This window comes from Zerene cesonia, unplaced genomic scaffold, assembly GCF_012273895.1.
Source record: "Zerene cesonia ecotype Mississippi unplaced genomic scaffold, Zerene_cesonia_1.1 Zces_u008, whole genome shotgun sequence".
NCBI classification, from domain to species: domain Eukaryota; kingdom Metazoa; phylum Arthropoda; class Insecta; order Lepidoptera; family Pieridae; genus Zerene; species Zerene cesonia.
Genome location: NW_024045138.1, coordinates 559,859 through 575,834, shown reverse-complemented (window position 1 = coordinate 575,834; position 15,976 = coordinate 559,859). Strand labels below are relative to the sequence as shown.

Below are 15,976 nucleotides of genomic sequence, written 5' to 3'. Positions count from 1 at the left end.
GCCAATTCTCAGACCTATCCAATATGCACACAAAATTTCATGACAATCGGTGCAGCTGTTTCAGAGGAATATGGTAACTAACATGGTCACACAAGAAATATATATATATATATAGGTAGTTTATATTAAAATAAATTATGTCTGACATCTATGTGGGCTTTTGAGTTTTAAGAATGTAATTATTGACACTGAACCAAAAGCCAACAGCATTTTATGAAAAAGGTTAATACATCTCTTAACAAGATATAAATATAGGTCAAAAAGTGTTAATAGGCTCTCAGCAACTGCAGATGCTTGCTCTAGTATCATTCATAATAAAGGAGCCTCACCTTCAGAGTAGCTCCCCCCTGCTTAGCCAACTCCTGTTCGCGTTGCTCCATCTCCTCAGCGCGTTGCTGCATTCGCTTCACACGTTCGGGATCCTTAACGCCTCGAGAGGCTTCTTGAGCCCGACGCCGTTCCGCAGCCTCGACTTGCTGACGACGTCTGGTCTCCTGGTAATGTGATTTATTTGGATATGGCACCTTTTTCCAAATTTGAGCACTTACCGTTTCCAATACGAAACTAAACAAATTCAAGAACCTAAAAAATCATTATCTGCTCAATTGTTCTTTTATGTTAGAACAAGCAACTTAGATGGAAGTTTACCTGATGGTAAGTGATCACCATCAGGCACCTGCGATGTCTGTTCATGCCCGTTCAGGGCCTATTCATGGCTTTGCCCTTGAACATTTGGTACATACATTGCCCTGGTAGGGCATCTGCAATTTTTTTACTATTAGAGGGAAGGGTTGAGATAAAGCATTGACGAAGGGGCTAAGGAAAGGACTAGGAAAATGTGAGGAAAGAATATGGGCCTGTACATACTTCTGAAAGCCCCTTGGTTGATATGTACATATAACTAACTAGCTATCCGCACGCGGCTATGCCCGCGTAGTTGCAGGAAACTTAGACCCGGGGTTTTTCTCGCATGTTCCCATTCCCGTGGTATTTCCGGGATAAAAACTATCCTATGTCCGTCTCCTGGGCCCAAGCTACCTCTGCACAAATTTTTAGCCAAATTGGTTGATCCATTCTTCAGTTATAAATAATGTAACTAACACCACTTTCTTTTATATATATAGATTATCCATTCAGAGGTCACTATGTAGTATGGTACACAAAACCTGTGTAAATTTTGAATATTTCTTTAATTATTGTTCTTACAACCAGCAGAAGACTGTCTTAACAGATCCTAAGAAATGTACTTACGGCCCAAGCTATGTAAATATTTAAAAAATATATTTATTAGATGATGAATAGTTTTAATATATTTATAAGATAATTTTGTTTTATCTTTATCTTCATTTAGACAATATCTTTACAAGATGTGAACCTTATAATTGTTGTCACTAAGAACCTCTCTAGCTGCAATATAATGTTTATGAGTAGATGGATAAGGAAAAGTAGATATGGGAAGTTCATTTATCTTACCAATACTTAGGAGTAACATTTATTGTACTATGTCTACAACCACTATCATATAATATAGAGTGCTTTAAATTATTTTACTGCACACTGATAGGCTTTAAATTAAAAAAATATAAAACACAGCTGAGCTAGCATGCAAGAGCCTATATTTCATTTATGTGATTAAAATTATATAAACTCAAACATTTATTTTAACATATTTTATAATAAGGAAAGGATTTAAAATGTTTCAATACCCATTAAATATTCAATATGGCTTGGTTTTAGTTTACTGTAGATACTATTTTGGATAAGATAAAGATCAATTAGCAAAGAAAATTTAAGATAAGCCACCTGATTGACGTATTGCATGAACTCAATAACATCGAACATACAATTAAATTTATAAATATTATTAAATAATAGCAACAAAGAACAAAAACATTATAATTATTAATGATCACCTAATAGTACCCTCTTAAAAAAAATAAAACCAGTTCGATACCGGTTTATCTTGAAATTAATATTAATTCCATTGAATCTAAAACATAACTTGTTATTCAAATACGAATATTTAGCATAATACACCAGAAAAACCTACATGCAAAACTGTTTTACGTAAAAAATAGTACGCTAAACATTACATTTAATTTCGTTTACCATCCTTAGAATAGGTTTAATTATAGAACTGAATACACTTACTGTGTCTGGAGTGAGCACATCTGAGGCTGATGGCTTACAACAGGACGTTATAATCCCCATATTTTCGTACAAAATAATTATTTCTTGTTTGCAAACTTCGTAAACACATTACATTTCATTCTTCCAATATTGCTAATGTCGATACTCGATTTGACATTTAACGTTACGTCGTAAAATACTCACAATCAATATATCTCAGTTCAGTTTAATTTTTTATTTTTTGCAATTTCGCGCTTTTAATAACAACATACATAAGCAAATTACAATAAAAAATTATGAAATCAAAATAAAACCAAACAAATTACACAATAACTATAAAATTTGTTCTGTTGCAATATTATTGCAACAACTAACCATCATCTTCCATATGTTATTAATATTTGCCATATTCCTTTCGTTTATAAATGTAATAATTCAATGTGTTTTTAAGCACTAGAATTACTTAGCACTCAAAATTATAGAATTTATTTAAACACAATTTCATATTTCGAATAGGATCAATAAATTCCAATATGTTGCCAGATAAGTTACATTTTCATACTTTCTTGGGCAACTAATAATTAGTTAATAATAATAAACCATAAAAATTTATACTAAAATTCTAAATTTCTTTTTCATTTTGTATTCAATGATCGAATGTACCGTAACGATTAATATAAAACATAGGTAGTTATTTATTTGTATATAACGATAAATTCCTTAACCGTACAACACTAATATGTCAAAATTATAAAAATATCCGATTTTAGTTTACGACTTTGGAACATCACTAACGCAAAGTACTTTTTCGTGGGGACTGTCGGAATATTATATTTTACAGATTAAATACGCTTTGAATATGCTATCTCGCGTGGCTTTGCGTTCAGGTATGTATTTTAATTTAACTTTATATTCTTAGATCCTTGAAATACATAAGGAAGAAAATTAACCTTGGTGTTAGGATGGTTTATGTAATCGTCTATTTGACAAGTGCCTACCGTATTATAAAAAATAAATGTTCTTTTTTTGAAAAAATGAAACTTATAAAACATTTCCTAAAGATGAATTATTTCGAATATCAATAATTATTATAATCATAACTTTACATTAAAATTAATAGGAAAATTGTAACCTTTAAACGTTACTGATAAGTAAAAAAATTACATAAAATTTGAGATCTCATCTCAAATTTTATTTTAAGCTTCTCACGTTAACCTTAATCATCCTACAAATTTCATTCAAGAACAGTGCTTGAATGTACAAGTACAAATATTTTACATTAGGTATACTGGGCACTAGTAGATGTTATTAATGAATACTATCAAATATTCGGAGTCACTTCAAATATAATATAAAATATACATTTTGGTAATGGACATTCATTTGATAAATTACTATGTTGACAGTATTGGCCCGGCAGTCCGTTCCAACAGCCCTGGTTGCTCGTACCTCCAGCTCAGAAGTGTCTGGAGTGCGAGATGAGAAGAACTTCCCCAGACCAGTCAGGGGTGAACCTGGCAAAGTCAGACTCGGATTCATTCCAGAAGAATGGTATTTTTTTCTTTAGAATTATAATATTATTTATTGCTCTCTTATATATTTGACTCTATGTCAAGAAAATAAATAGCCTGCAAGATTCAGGTGCTTCACTGCTTGCTGGCTATGTCCCTGATAGTCAATTTGACGCTTACTTTATGGATGATAAAATTTTAACTGACAGATAGCTAAATGGAATCAGAAACATTGGCCGTTCAAATAGAAATTCTAACATCAATTTAACGTTAAAATTGCCAATATACACATACATTTCATATTTTTTACAGATCTGTATTATGATGAGACATTTTCTTCCAATTGGAATATTATATGTATTATAAACAAGAAAAATAATTCTACCACTTATACAACACTGAAAATTTTGGAGCAACAATCAATGAAACCAAAACAATATCTAAATTATTTTTTATATTATGTTATTAAACCTTCAATCACTTACTTCCAGGTTCCAATTCTTCCATTCAAAGACCGGTGTGACCGGACCATACACGTTTGGAGTCGGTCTCATGACCTACCTCTTCAGCAAGGAGATCTATGTCATGGAGCATGAGTACTACACCGGTCTGTCCATCTTGGTCATGGTATATTATGGTACTACTAGGCTGGGGCCCAAAATTGCAGCTTGGTTGGACAAGGAAGTTGACGTAAGTTGAAATGTTTGTGTGTCGTATACAATTTAATTCACTAGCTGTTCTTAATATATCTAATGTTCATTCTACCATTTCATTTCAAAAAATCATTCATATCACAAGGTACAAATTTATGTCACATAAAATTTATACTTGTAGTTTAAAAGTTAAAACGGAAGTGCTATTATAATCTGATCTGTATGTTTGTATGCTTGTATGTTTGAACATGCAGATTGTAGGAACTCATAACAAATTTGCTTACCACTTGATATGTTATATATAAATATATGTTATACGTGTGAAATATTTCAAAGTAAATTTTATCTGTTCTTTAAAAAATTCTCGTTTATAAAGCATTTCAATGCTATAAAAAAAATTCAATATCAAAAAATATATTTACTTTGTCATAAAAACCCAATGAACCAGTTTCTATTGAAATCGATTACAATTTTCAGAAAATCGAAACTGACCTGAACCAAGATAGAGTAGACACCATCAAGCAACTGGAAGAGGCCATCGCTACAGAAAAGGACTCCCAGTGGAGGGCTCAGGGCCAAGAACTGCTCATCCAGGCCAAAAAAGAGAATGTTCTGCTGCAACTGGAGGCCGCTTATAGGGAACGCCTCATGAACACCTACCTGGAGGTAATGTAGTTTTTTTTTGTTTGTTTGTTTGTTACTAGAAATATATGTATCAATAATTTATTTTTTCCGACATTCTTAAAAACGTCATAAATGTTAGTCAAGATAAGCAATCCTGTTTTAAAAAGATGCATAAATTGTATTTTGGTGGCTCATGACCTTTTCACCACCCTTCCCAGTCCTTTCCTTTATTCCCGCCTTCTCCTTCCATATCCCTCATCTAGTAAAAATGGCAATCTATTGAGCCCCTACAATTGTTTATGGGCAGTTCTAGTCGCTTACCATCATCACTGTCTCCTTTGCATTTTCCTGAACTGTATTTTTAAAATCTTTAAAATAAAAGTGATAGTAAAACTGATTGAAATTTTGTCATCCTTAAATTAGTTTAATGGGTCGATAAACTAAATTTTCCAATATAAACACAAAAATAACAAAAAAAATCCTGTCTATCAGGTCAAGCGCCGTCTAGACTTCCAGCTCGAAAAGGCTGTTCTAGAAAGGCGCTTCGAACAGAAGCACCTCGTCGACTGGGTTGTTACCAACGTCACTAAGGCCATCACACCGGACCAGGAGAAGCAGACCCTCGACCGTTGCATTGCGGACCTCGCCGCCCTTGCTAATAAGTGAAAAGAATGTTGTGTAAAATAAATATTTAATCGTGATAGTTCATTGGTGTTTTATTAGCCTTAATTGTATTTTCAACCGTTACCCCTCAAATATAGATACTTAATCTGTACTAATATTATAAATCTGAAGAGTTTATTTGTTTGTTTGAACGCACTAATCTCAGAAACTACTGGTCCTATTTGAAAAATTATTTCAGTGTTAGATAGCCCATTTATTAAGGAAGGCTATAGGCTATATATGTACCACGGGCGAAGCCGGGGCGGACCGCTAGTAAATAATATAATTGATAAATATCGTATGAAAGTTTACTAGGAACGTATGCATTGCGGGCGTAGCTCATTCCCACGGGAATTTCCTTAGACCATAAGGATGAAATGCATCCTATAAATATATTAATTTATAACACAAAAACAAATGATTGGAAATTATCAAATTTGGCACACAATCTGGTTTAGCATGTAGGCTTCAGCTTGTATGTAGCTAAGCTCTACGTATCTAATCCACAGCCCGGGTTCTGTCTCTAATAACATTACAAATTTATGATTTTTATATTGAGTCCTATAAAATGAATCTGCATTCCCACCGTAAAAATTTTACGCGCAAACGCACGCAAAACCACCTGTGATACAGCGCTGATACTAAATCAATACATCTATTTAAAACAGATGGCGTTGATTGCAAGCTGAAAACGGAAGTCTGCGGCTGGATATATCATCAGCAAAAACTTGGAACTAAATTTGACCGACACAGAGATAATTAATGTAATACCTACTATACTAGACCGAGAGATTGAAACTTGGTCCTCTTGAGTCTTGGTCGAATAACTAACAGAAATATTCATATTCTAGTTGAAAGCTATTGGATTCTGGAATTTTTGACTATGGTGTTTTTTTTTCTGAATCTTAATGAAATGATTTATAACATATTTCAGCTTTTCAGAGTTTCTAATATACATAATATGTAATATGAACAATTTACATATTGCATAAGAGAAAATCATGTTAGTTATACTATAACTTAAGAACGGCTGAACCGATATGTTGTAATATGATACAGAGATAGTTTGAAGAGAAAGGAAATATATTGAGGATATTTTTACTCCGGATATTCCACGGGAACGGGATCTAAGTCGAGAAAGCTCCGGATCTGTCTATTATTTCCTGTGCATGTTATGTGCAAGCCACAAGAGGAAAGCTATTTAACGATAAAAAAGGATAACTGTAATAAATAAAACAATAATTTTTCATGTTACTTTATTTACGCTACAATATTACCTTAACAACAGTTTAGTCAGGCTCCAGTGCCTTATGTTAAAGCTCTTTCATTATACCACAATAAAATACGTACAGAGTTAATACACAAATAAAAAAACCAATACATAATTTGCCACAATTTAGTCCATTTTAAAGCCAAAGACAAATATTTTCATACTTTTGCTTAATTTCTGTACGTCCAACTTCCCCATTATTAATTTAAACGTTGAACCTGTTATGCCAGCTGATATAATATTAAAGCATGGTGAAATACATTGTTTTTTCTTCTCGGAAAGAAAATGTCTCCTTGCCAGTATCATGAAATAAATTTCATGAAGGCCTTACTACGGTTTTTTCCCGTGACATTCTGTCACGGGAAAAAACCGTAGTAAGGCACACACTACTTTTAAAAAGCCTGAGCCGTTAATATGGGTAAGTTCTGCGAAAAAAAATAATCCTGGCGCGGTTTCGTATTTTTACCCGCGACCATTTTGTCAGTCCGCGGTTTTAAAAACAGCGGAAAAAACCGAAATTGAGGACGCTTGTATTAATTTGCTTCAATCACAAAATCATGTTGTTATAAACCGCGGCGTTTAAACATCAGATAATAATACCATAGACAACATTCATAATTTTATTAATTGGCCGTTTAAAAAATAAGAGGATAAAACAACCAATCATTATATAAAAAAAAAACTATGGTACTCTTATTATTTGATAGTTCATACATTTTCTACCCAATTATTAGATCACTGAAATGTAATTACAACAACTTCAAATACAAATAGCTAATTGTAAATGCACCTCAATGGCAACTACGGAACAATATCAAAAGGTATAATGTATAAGAATGTAAACATTACAAATTACATTATTTACAATGATATAAAAACGACATTGTAAAAAAAATATTACAAAAAACAAGGCATGCAAATAATTGTACACGATCTCTGTACACGGTGGAAAAGAATTGCTGCCAACACTGGCTCTATGTAAAGCTTAAAAACATTGTAAACGTTTATCAAAATCTGTGCACATAAACTTGTGATTTCGCAAAAAATTCGTACCAACAAATAATAATAATAATACAAAAATATATATTCATTACACTAACCCCTTAACTATGTATAATATTGTAAATTAGTATCGGTTTATTTGTGTTAACTTAAAGAAATTTGTCAATGTCAGAAAATTGTGAACAACAAAAAACTACGGAGTGCAGAATTCAGGTGGACATCGCATCAGCTGTTGACTCTAAAAATCCATTTTAGAGTCAGCAGGTATGTATACAAAACAGATTCAAATGTATATTTAGTTGTGCTGTGATGGTGACCAAAAATCAAAATTCTATAAAAAGTAATTTATGCACATAACACACATTTTTACATACATAATATGTAGATATCCTCGACACTACACTCCAGTATACAATCAAACAAGTTTGCATTGTGGTATTTAAATGTTAAAATAAAGCAAATAATTTGCCGATGCAAATAGCCATTCACGTTAAGTCAACCACAAACTGGAATTCCAGCTATTTAAATAAATTTGGTAAATAATGATACCACATTATAAAAAAAAATCTTAACGTGAATGGAATCTTTATATCCATAATCTCACAATGGCATGAACTCAAAGTTCCATAAACATTGACGTTATAATATAAACAACGATCACTATACAATAATGCATTTAGATATAAAAACTTATACTAGTTAGTTGCGTCCATTACCTCGCAGCGCGAAAGGTACTTTGATTTCTAAACGAAACGCACTTTGGTATTAATAAATTGCTAAAGAATAGATATAAATTTGTTATACGAATTACGACTTTAATTCGCATTTTTATCAATCCGTTGCATGTAATTTCGAGCAGTAAAATGGCCCATATTGATTTCTATCAATACTACCCATTTACTTATGTTATAAATCGATTTTTTTAGTTATTTACATTAAATTAAAAAGGTGTTATTTTCAACAATGTGAACTAAAACAGCTTTAGATAAAAAATAAAGATTTTTTTATACAAAGATGTGGTTTTTTGTAGAAAGTATGGTTTTTGGTTTCAAAATATAAAATTTTTCTTTTAAAAACTACCGATGTCCAATTTAGACTAGATACAACGGATTTCCTGACACCATGTATGGCATGATAATCTTTACAAATGTGAGATACATCTACGCAAATTAGTTTCCGGTTACGTGACATTAATAAATAGCATGAGGTATTAATTAAAAGTTAACATGCTGGCAACACAAACGACATAACAACATGTGAAATCGCATAGATAATGTCATAATCTTTAAGTGTAGAATTTGGGGAATATAAACTACAATCTGTGTGACCTGAAACCCTCATAGGAGGCTTGTGTCCCAGCGGGAACTTATGAGGGCTGTTGATGATGATAACAATCAGTGTATTTATATGACTTTTTCGTAAAATCGTCCATTTATCTGTTTATAGGTTCTACAAACGACACCTTGTTATCTATGTTGGATTTTTGCACGAAAATGTTCACAAAACATACAATTAACCCTACAATCTGTCCTTGTCTATCCCTAAGAAACATCCTTCTATAGAATGAGATAGCATGCATGGCATTAACACGTATTTGCACTCCAGTTATGCGCGACCATTTCTGTGCGCTAAAAGGCAATTGGGTTACGAAAAATGAAATCCTAAAATCAATAACTATCATCGTAACTGTGGATTAGAACACATATTACCTGTTAAATAAAAATATCCACCAAGACATACAAATAAAGTTGATATTTGTTTCAAAAGAAGTTAAGTATGTTTAAGTTCACAGAGACTTTATTATTTTAAAACACCAAGTAACAGTTGATGTTATATTATAAATCCAACAAATCAACTGGAGAACTTTCTAGACCATTTTGTGCGATAATAGCATCATAATCCGTGCTTGCAATACTGTGTATTATGTGATGTATTCATAATCAAATAAATATATAATATTAAAAAAATACGCCCATCTAAAGTAAAGCTTAATCAAACTAATGCTGCAGCTATTTTGGTTCGATATTCAATTTGTAGAGATCTTATGTTGTACAAGTTTCCAAATATGAAAATAGTTTATTGTTAACCGAAAGGTTCCGAAATAATACGGTTTTTATTTTTTTAATAAATTACGCAATAATTAAACAGCAAAAAAAGAACAAAACACTGTTCACTAAAATTTTATTTTAATTCTATAAAGAGAACACTAATGTAAAAATTTCCATTACAAAAAAAAAGACGACCAAAATAGCTGTCACAAGTTCATAAATATTACAACTTACGCTATGGGACAATAAATAACAAAAAAAAATGCTCTTTGTGTGGTCACAAACAACCTAAACAGAACTAAAAATAAACATCCGCTTCATCTCCATTACAGCAGGTAAATATTGTGAACGATTTTAAATCATTTCATCATAGAAATCGTTACTTTTTTAACACCAAAAATTATATAATCATGAGATGCAAAACCATTAGTGTTCTTATATAATAATTTTATTACGTTTTATAAAACTATTATGTTTTTACAGATAATCCAGTTAAAAACTGTCAATAATTTGATTCTGTATGAAGTTAAAAGTACTACTAAAAGACCTCTCGCAATAAAAATGTTTAAATCTTTATTCATTGTTTGAATATTAAAATTATCTGTAAAATTCCAGCTAAATTCCCGGAACATCAGCTTTATAACACTATAGGACAGCCATTGCCGCCTTTCAAAGAACTTTCGGTATAAAATGTTTTATTTTTTTTTTACAATTTTTTTATTCCAATACAAAAATGCCCTTACAAAATCGCCTACATTACCTGCCGATGCCAAGCCCGATCGTTTGTCCGTTACAAGATAGTGCATTTCTTCTTCTTATTCCTGTGCTCCGACTTGATGTGGATCCTCTCTGCCTCTTGGAAGCGTCTCACGAGACGAACCAGCTCGTGGAAGGCCTGGTCGACGTTCATTCTCGCTTTGGCACTGCATTCAATGTAAGGGATTTTCAGTTGGCGGGACAGGGCTTGCGCTTCTTCTAGTGTTACCTGAATAGAAAATCGAATTTAATTTATTGGCCACTTTCAGTTTCCGTTTTGATACAGGTATTTTTCACAATAGATGTAATGCACCAAATTGGACATGGATTTAATCATACTTCAAAAATGAAAACAAAAAAAACTCTCATTCTAGATTCTCTTGTTTTTGAGTTAAGTAGTCAAAAATAAAACCTTACAATGTAGTTAATTTATATAAAAGAGCAAACAAAAATACATGTGAATTGCGCCGTTAAATAAAGTGCCGAGGCTATGAAAGAAACGGCCGATTCAAATTTGTAAAAAATTGTAATGTGTTGTTTTTATATTTATGCAACATGCACCTCAGTCTATCTATTTATACCACTTACCACTCTCTGGTGTTCCAAATCAGCCTTATTCCCCACCATCAGCATCGGGAACTCATCCCGGTCCTTTACTCGCAGGATCTGCTTGTGGAACTTGAACAGCTCATCGAAGCTCGCGTGGTCGGCCACGGAGAACACCAAGAGGAAACCCTCGCCGGACCTCATGTACTGTTCACGCATAGCGCTGAACTCCTCTTGTCCAGCTGTATCTAGGACTGGAAATCAATAATACTTCATTGTAGAATATTTTCTTGTAATTTAAGTCCAAAAATTCAAAATGCATTGACCTACTATTCAACAAAAACTTCAGTTATTTCCCTACTTTATCCATAAAAGGGTGATTTTTGATTGAAATTTTGATTCAACGCATTTAATTCAAATGAGTACGATAGTGTATTTGAGTGCAAAGAAAAAGTGGGGGTGACCAGTCAAAGCTGAAACCATGCCAGCTCCACCAAAAAGCTAAGCAGTCTGTGAGAGCTGCCGAAAACCTCAGGGAGGAACCTAGGTGAATCCAAGTGCCTTATATTATTTATCACAACATTTTTAATTAGTTGCTTCTCCTTGGCCATACATAGTTTCATGTTTTCCTCATAAATCAAATGACTAGGAAAGAAATGAATCAATGTATTGCTCACTTAAATAATAAGAACTTACTATCTAGTTTTGCTGGAATATCATCTATGACACATTGCTTGGTGTAGCTGTCTTCGATGGTGGGGTCATAATCCGTTACGAAATAACTCTGAAAATAAAGCAATTAACACACATTAGTGTGTGTTTCATTAGCCACATTTGTTAAATGATTAGAGTTTTCAAGGGAAATGTAGGTGAAAATCCAGTGGAGATGTTTGACAACATGTGACATCTACCAATCCACCAAGTGGATTATGGCCTGAACCCTCATAGGAGGCCTGTGTCCCAGCAGTGGGAACATATATGGGCTGATGATGATTATGAAATAAATATTTAATAGATAAAAATTTAAATCCATATGTATGAATAGATGTCAAGACTCTTTTTTCAACACACATAACATTAAATAGATGATTGTTTAACTTTCAATATTTAACTTTAAAATGAAGCTTGATGAATAATAATAAACAACTAAGAAATTGATATAAAAAGTTATGATAGAGCTTGATGATGTCATACTGAATAAAAACAAAGACATTTTTGAAGCTTTCTTTGTTTATATTAGAATATGCATAGGAAACAGGTGATTGTTAAAAATTTTAAAGTCACATTAACTTTATTTGTAACTAATTTTCTTAAGGAGGATGTTATAAATGCATTTTATTAGCTCACAGGTAGTTTGTTATTACAATAGTTGTACATGTGTGGAGATAATAAAAATATTATGGAAGAATTCACGACATGAATACATTGTGGGCGGCGTCTTCAATGCTATCACCTTGGCATAACATCAGGAACACTATTTATATACATGATTCTATACATGTGAAAACGCCATTAACAAACTTACACTATTAGAAATAATATCTCAGTAACCTAAATAGCGCTCGGAAAAGGTCTAGGTAAAGACAAACATACGTCTCGTAGGCGTAGACTTAACAAATACGGAAAAATACCTGTATAAACTGAATTGTAATAGCACTTTTTCCAACTCCACCGCCGCCAACCACAACAAGCTTGTACGTTTGTGCTTGATTTGGCCTATCTCCTGGTCGCGACATTGTAAAAATTTATAATTTCGCTATAAACTATCGAAATTCACAAAATTTATCTAATTTCCGACTTCTATGACGGTCATGGATGACGGATGATTCAATTACAATTTACAATTCCGGTTCACGCAACATACAAACTGTCAATTGTCAGAGAACTGAATAGAGCCGTAGTAGAATATTTTTCTTTGACAGAGACTATTAGGGAGTAGGTACACTACAAATAAAATGACTCATTGTTATTAAGTTGTTTTCACATTTGAGAGATTGAATTATGAACGTATTTCACACTATAAGGAGTAGGTAAATTAATTAACATTTAAACTGATATTGGACACACAGATCGATATCGATACCAAGTATGTTAATATTTTATTTATTTTCGTTAATTATTGTGCTTAATATTATTCTCAAAAATAAATAAATTAGATATTAAATTAAGTAAATGTAGTTAGAATTTGAAGAAGAATAACGAACGAACGTGGTTACATATCTAATATGTATAATCTTTTTTTTAATGGTTGTTTGATACATATATTTCTCAATACTGTCACATTGAAAACAGATAGCGTGACAGCAGACAGATACATATTACAGACTCGATATCATGTCAAATGTCAACGTTGAATTTAAAAACGAAGACGAACTGTAAGGTGAGATGTATCTTTAATTTTGTAATATTTAATTGTTGACTAATATAAAAATTTCAAGACCAGAATGTTCTCAACAAGCTCACAAAGGCAATTCTGGACATTCAGTGATGAAAATGAGCTAGCATGCCATCGGGAAAAGCACAACGTAGTATTCATTTCAAAACATGGACAACATTTAGACGAGCCTCAAAGGTACAATTATTTTCTATCTCCTGAAGAAGAAAGACTATTATTGAAACAATATGAGCTTCATTTGAAAGAGTTTTGTAAGCGATTTCAGCCTCCCATGCCAAAAGGAGTTATTGGTACAGCATTTCACTATTTTAAACGATTTTACTTATACAATTCATCTATGGATTATCATCCAAAAGAAATTCTGGCTACGTGTGTTTATTTGGCGTGTAAAGTTGAAGAATTTAACGTGTCTATCGGCCAGTTTGTTGCAAACATAAAAGGTGACAGAGAGAAAGCTTCAGACATCATACTTAACAATGAATTGCTATTAATGCAGCAATTGAATTATCATTTGACCATACACAATCCTTTTCGACCAGTTGAAGGGTTCTTGATTGATATTAAAACAAGATGTTCATTAGCCAATCCAGAACGTTTAAGAACAGGAATTGATGAATTCCTTGAAAAAGTATTTTTGACTGATGCATGTCTCTTGTACGCGCCATCTCAAATAGCATTAGCTGCCGTACTTCATGCAGCCAGCAAGGAACAGGAGAATTTGGATAGTTATGTTACAGATATGTTATTCAGAGATGCTGGCCCTGATAAACTGGCGATACTCATAGAAGCAGTTCGTAAAATTAGGTCCATGGTTAAAATGGTCGAAAGCCCTGCCCGCGAACGCGTCCGAACCATTGAGAAGAAGCTGGATCGGTGCCGAAATCAGGAGAACAATCCAGACAGTGAGATTTATAAGAGACGGATGCGAGAGGCATTGGACGAAGATGATGTGCAATACACTGGCTCTACAAGAATGTCCCTAGACACCAGTGGTATCGGCCAAGTGCTGTCACCATCTGCATCCTGAATTATTTTATACTTGACATTCTTAATATTAGTTTATGTGATATGACGGGGAAATTTAAATTAAGATATTTTTCACAAGATATTCCGTTTTGACATAAAAGACTTACGTAATAAGTAATTTCTAAGATGAAGGAATCATCCGATGAACAGCATTTTGTTAAGGCTTAATCTTATGCTGTTTCATGAAAGGATCAACAAATCAAAGTTTGCACAATTCTTCCTAGATAACACTGTAGAATGTTGAAACATTTGTTGCAGAAATGAGGAAAACAAATTATATTTTTGCCTTTTACTTTTGTGTTCAATTCCAATTTCACAAAAGTGTTTCTGAAGGGCATTGTTATTGTATGGGTATCATTGTCTTCATGTTACTTGCCATATATAATTAATCTTGTGCATTTTTTCCAGCTGCATAAACAAATATTAAGAATGTTAATAATGTTTAGACTAATTGATATTTGACAAAAAAAAAATGTAATAGTATTTGAATCAAAACATAAATATATTCTATTTGACAGAAGTATGTACATGTTTTATTTTTATCCATAAGACAAATTACCTTCCCAAGATTGCCATTTTAAAATTGTTTCAATAAAATTCAGTATTTTAATTAATTAAAAACATTGTTTTCCTAAGTAAAGATTTCGCTTATACTATAGATGTCTGTATGGGAAACTGTCAAATCTTAAAATAGTCTTGGTTTTCTTACATTTTTAAATTAACTGTAAACTTTTTTTTATTGAAAAACCTATTACGGATTTACGGCAATAAAAAGAATCAAGGAAATATGTTCTGGTGACGCCCTGAGCAAGAGATTAATTTTTAGAAACTAAATGACTAAAATCCGAAGTGAATCAGTATACCCAATGAGGCGTTTATCGAATGAGCGACACAGTAGATTTTGATCACTACTGCCACAACGGATACGGTGTTCATTTCAATGAATGTTTTATGTAACTGATATATTTTGGCGACTGTTAAATAGGCGATTGTAAATAATTATTATAAAGCTGAAGCTGTATAAACAAATATCGATCTTTTTTTCTAATAAGAGTGTGTGTATGTATTTTACTAAGAAAGTGGTCTGGGTTAACGCTAATTCCCTAAAATTTGCTAAAGCAGTCACAGCGTTCTCGAGGTGCTCTCGAGTTTTATTTATTTATCAATATTTACCCCATATTTATCATTACATGTTCAATAAAAAACAGTATTTCAGTTTTAGAACACATCTGATAATAATATATACCTTTTTCACGTAGCGATACATAATTAAACTTACAATTAAAAGTTCAAAAATAATACTATGGAACCACATTTTTGAATTATAGAATATTTTTATGTAATAAAATTCT

General features: G+C 32.4%; 4 protein-coding genes across 4 annotated transcripts in view; 2 read left to right on the top strand and 2 right to left on the bottom strand.

Annotated features, from left to right (window-relative positions):
• Positions 1 to 2,605, bottom strand: part of LOC119839104 (small VCP/p97-interacting protein) — a 6,204-nt gene extending 3,599 nt beyond the window's left edge. Inside the window, exons 1-2 of the mRNA XM_038365301.1 lie at positions 2,152 to 2,605; positions 330 to 494 (exon numbers count right to left, since the gene is read on the bottom strand). Of these exons, the coding sequence (XP_038221229.1) occupies positions 330 to 494; positions 2,152 to 2,211 (225 nt within the window). The 5' untranslated portion in view covers positions 2,212 to 2,605. The remainder of the gene's footprint in view (positions 1 to 329; positions 495 to 2,151) is intronic.
• A 261-nt stretch (positions 2,606 to 2,866) lies between these two features.
• On the top strand, positions 2,867 to 5,625 carry LOC119839123 (ATP synthase subunit b, mitochondrial). Its single transcript, XM_038365319.1, has 5 exons — positions 2,867 to 3,017; positions 3,537 to 3,681; positions 4,133 to 4,331; positions 4,772 to 4,960; positions 5,411 to 5,625. The coding sequence occupies exons 1-5, from the start codon at positions 2,990 to 2,992 to the stop codon at positions 5,582 to 5,584; spliced, it is 735 nt and encodes a 244-aa protein (XP_038221247.1). The 5' UTR covers positions 2,867 to 2,989; the 3' UTR covers positions 5,585 to 5,625.
• Positions 5,626 to 8,418: 2,793 nt separating this feature from the next.
• On the bottom strand, positions 8,419 to 13,075 carry LOC119839100 (ras-like protein 2). Its single transcript, XM_038365298.1, has 4 exons — positions 12,835 to 13,075; positions 11,900 to 11,987; positions 11,246 to 11,457; positions 8,419 to 10,886 (listed from the first exon to the last, which is right to left on the bottom strand). Exons 1-4 carry the CDS (start codon positions 12,937 to 12,939, stop codon positions 10,692 to 10,694), a joined length of 600 nt encoding a protein of 199 aa, XP_038221226.1. The 5' UTR covers positions 12,940 to 13,075; the 3' UTR covers positions 8,419 to 10,691.
• A 443-nt stretch (positions 13,076 to 13,518) lies between these two features.
• On the top strand, positions 13,519 to 15,027 carry LOC119839128 (cyclin-H). The gene has a single exon (XM_038365324.1). The coding sequence runs from the start codon at positions 13,648 to 13,650 to the stop codon at positions 14,623 to 14,625; it is 978 nt and encodes a 325-aa protein (XP_038221252.1). The 5' UTR covers positions 13,519 to 13,647; the 3' UTR covers positions 14,626 to 15,027.
• Positions 15,028 to 15,976: the final 949 nt, after the last annotated feature.

What these genes read in the sequence shown, in the direction of transcription:
- LOC119839123 (XM_038365319.1), top strand. Translation starts at nt 2,990, where the DNA reads ATGCTATCTCGCGTGGCTTTGCGTTCAG. An exon ending in TCGCGTGGCTTTGCGTTCAG is followed by an intron (nt 3,018 to 3,536) that starts GTATGTATTTTA and finishes CTATGTTGACAG; the next exon opens with TATTGGCCCGGCAGTCCGTT. An exon ending in TCATGAACACCTACCTGGAG is followed by an intron (nt 4,961 to 5,410) that starts GTAATGTAGTTT and finishes CCTGTCTATCAG; the next exon opens with GTCAAGCGCCGTCTAGACTT.
- LOC119839100 (XM_038365298.1), bottom strand. Translation starts at nt 12,939, where the DNA reads ATGTCGCGACCAGGAGATAGGCCAAATCAAGCACAAACGTACAAGCTT. An exon ending in TTACAATTCAGTTTATACAG is followed by an intron (nt 11,988 to 12,834) that starts GTATTTTTCCGT and finishes CTTTATTTTCAG; the next exon opens with AGTTATTTCGTAACGGATTA. An exon ending in TATTCCAGCAAAACTAGATA is followed by an intron (nt 11,458 to 11,899) that starts GTAAGTTCTTAT and finishes ATTGATTTCCAG; the next exon opens with TCCTAGATACAGCTGGACAA.
- LOC119839128 (XM_038365324.1), top strand. Translation starts at nt 13,648, where the DNA reads ATGTTCTCAACAAGCTCACAAAGGCAATTCTGGACATTCAGTGATGAA.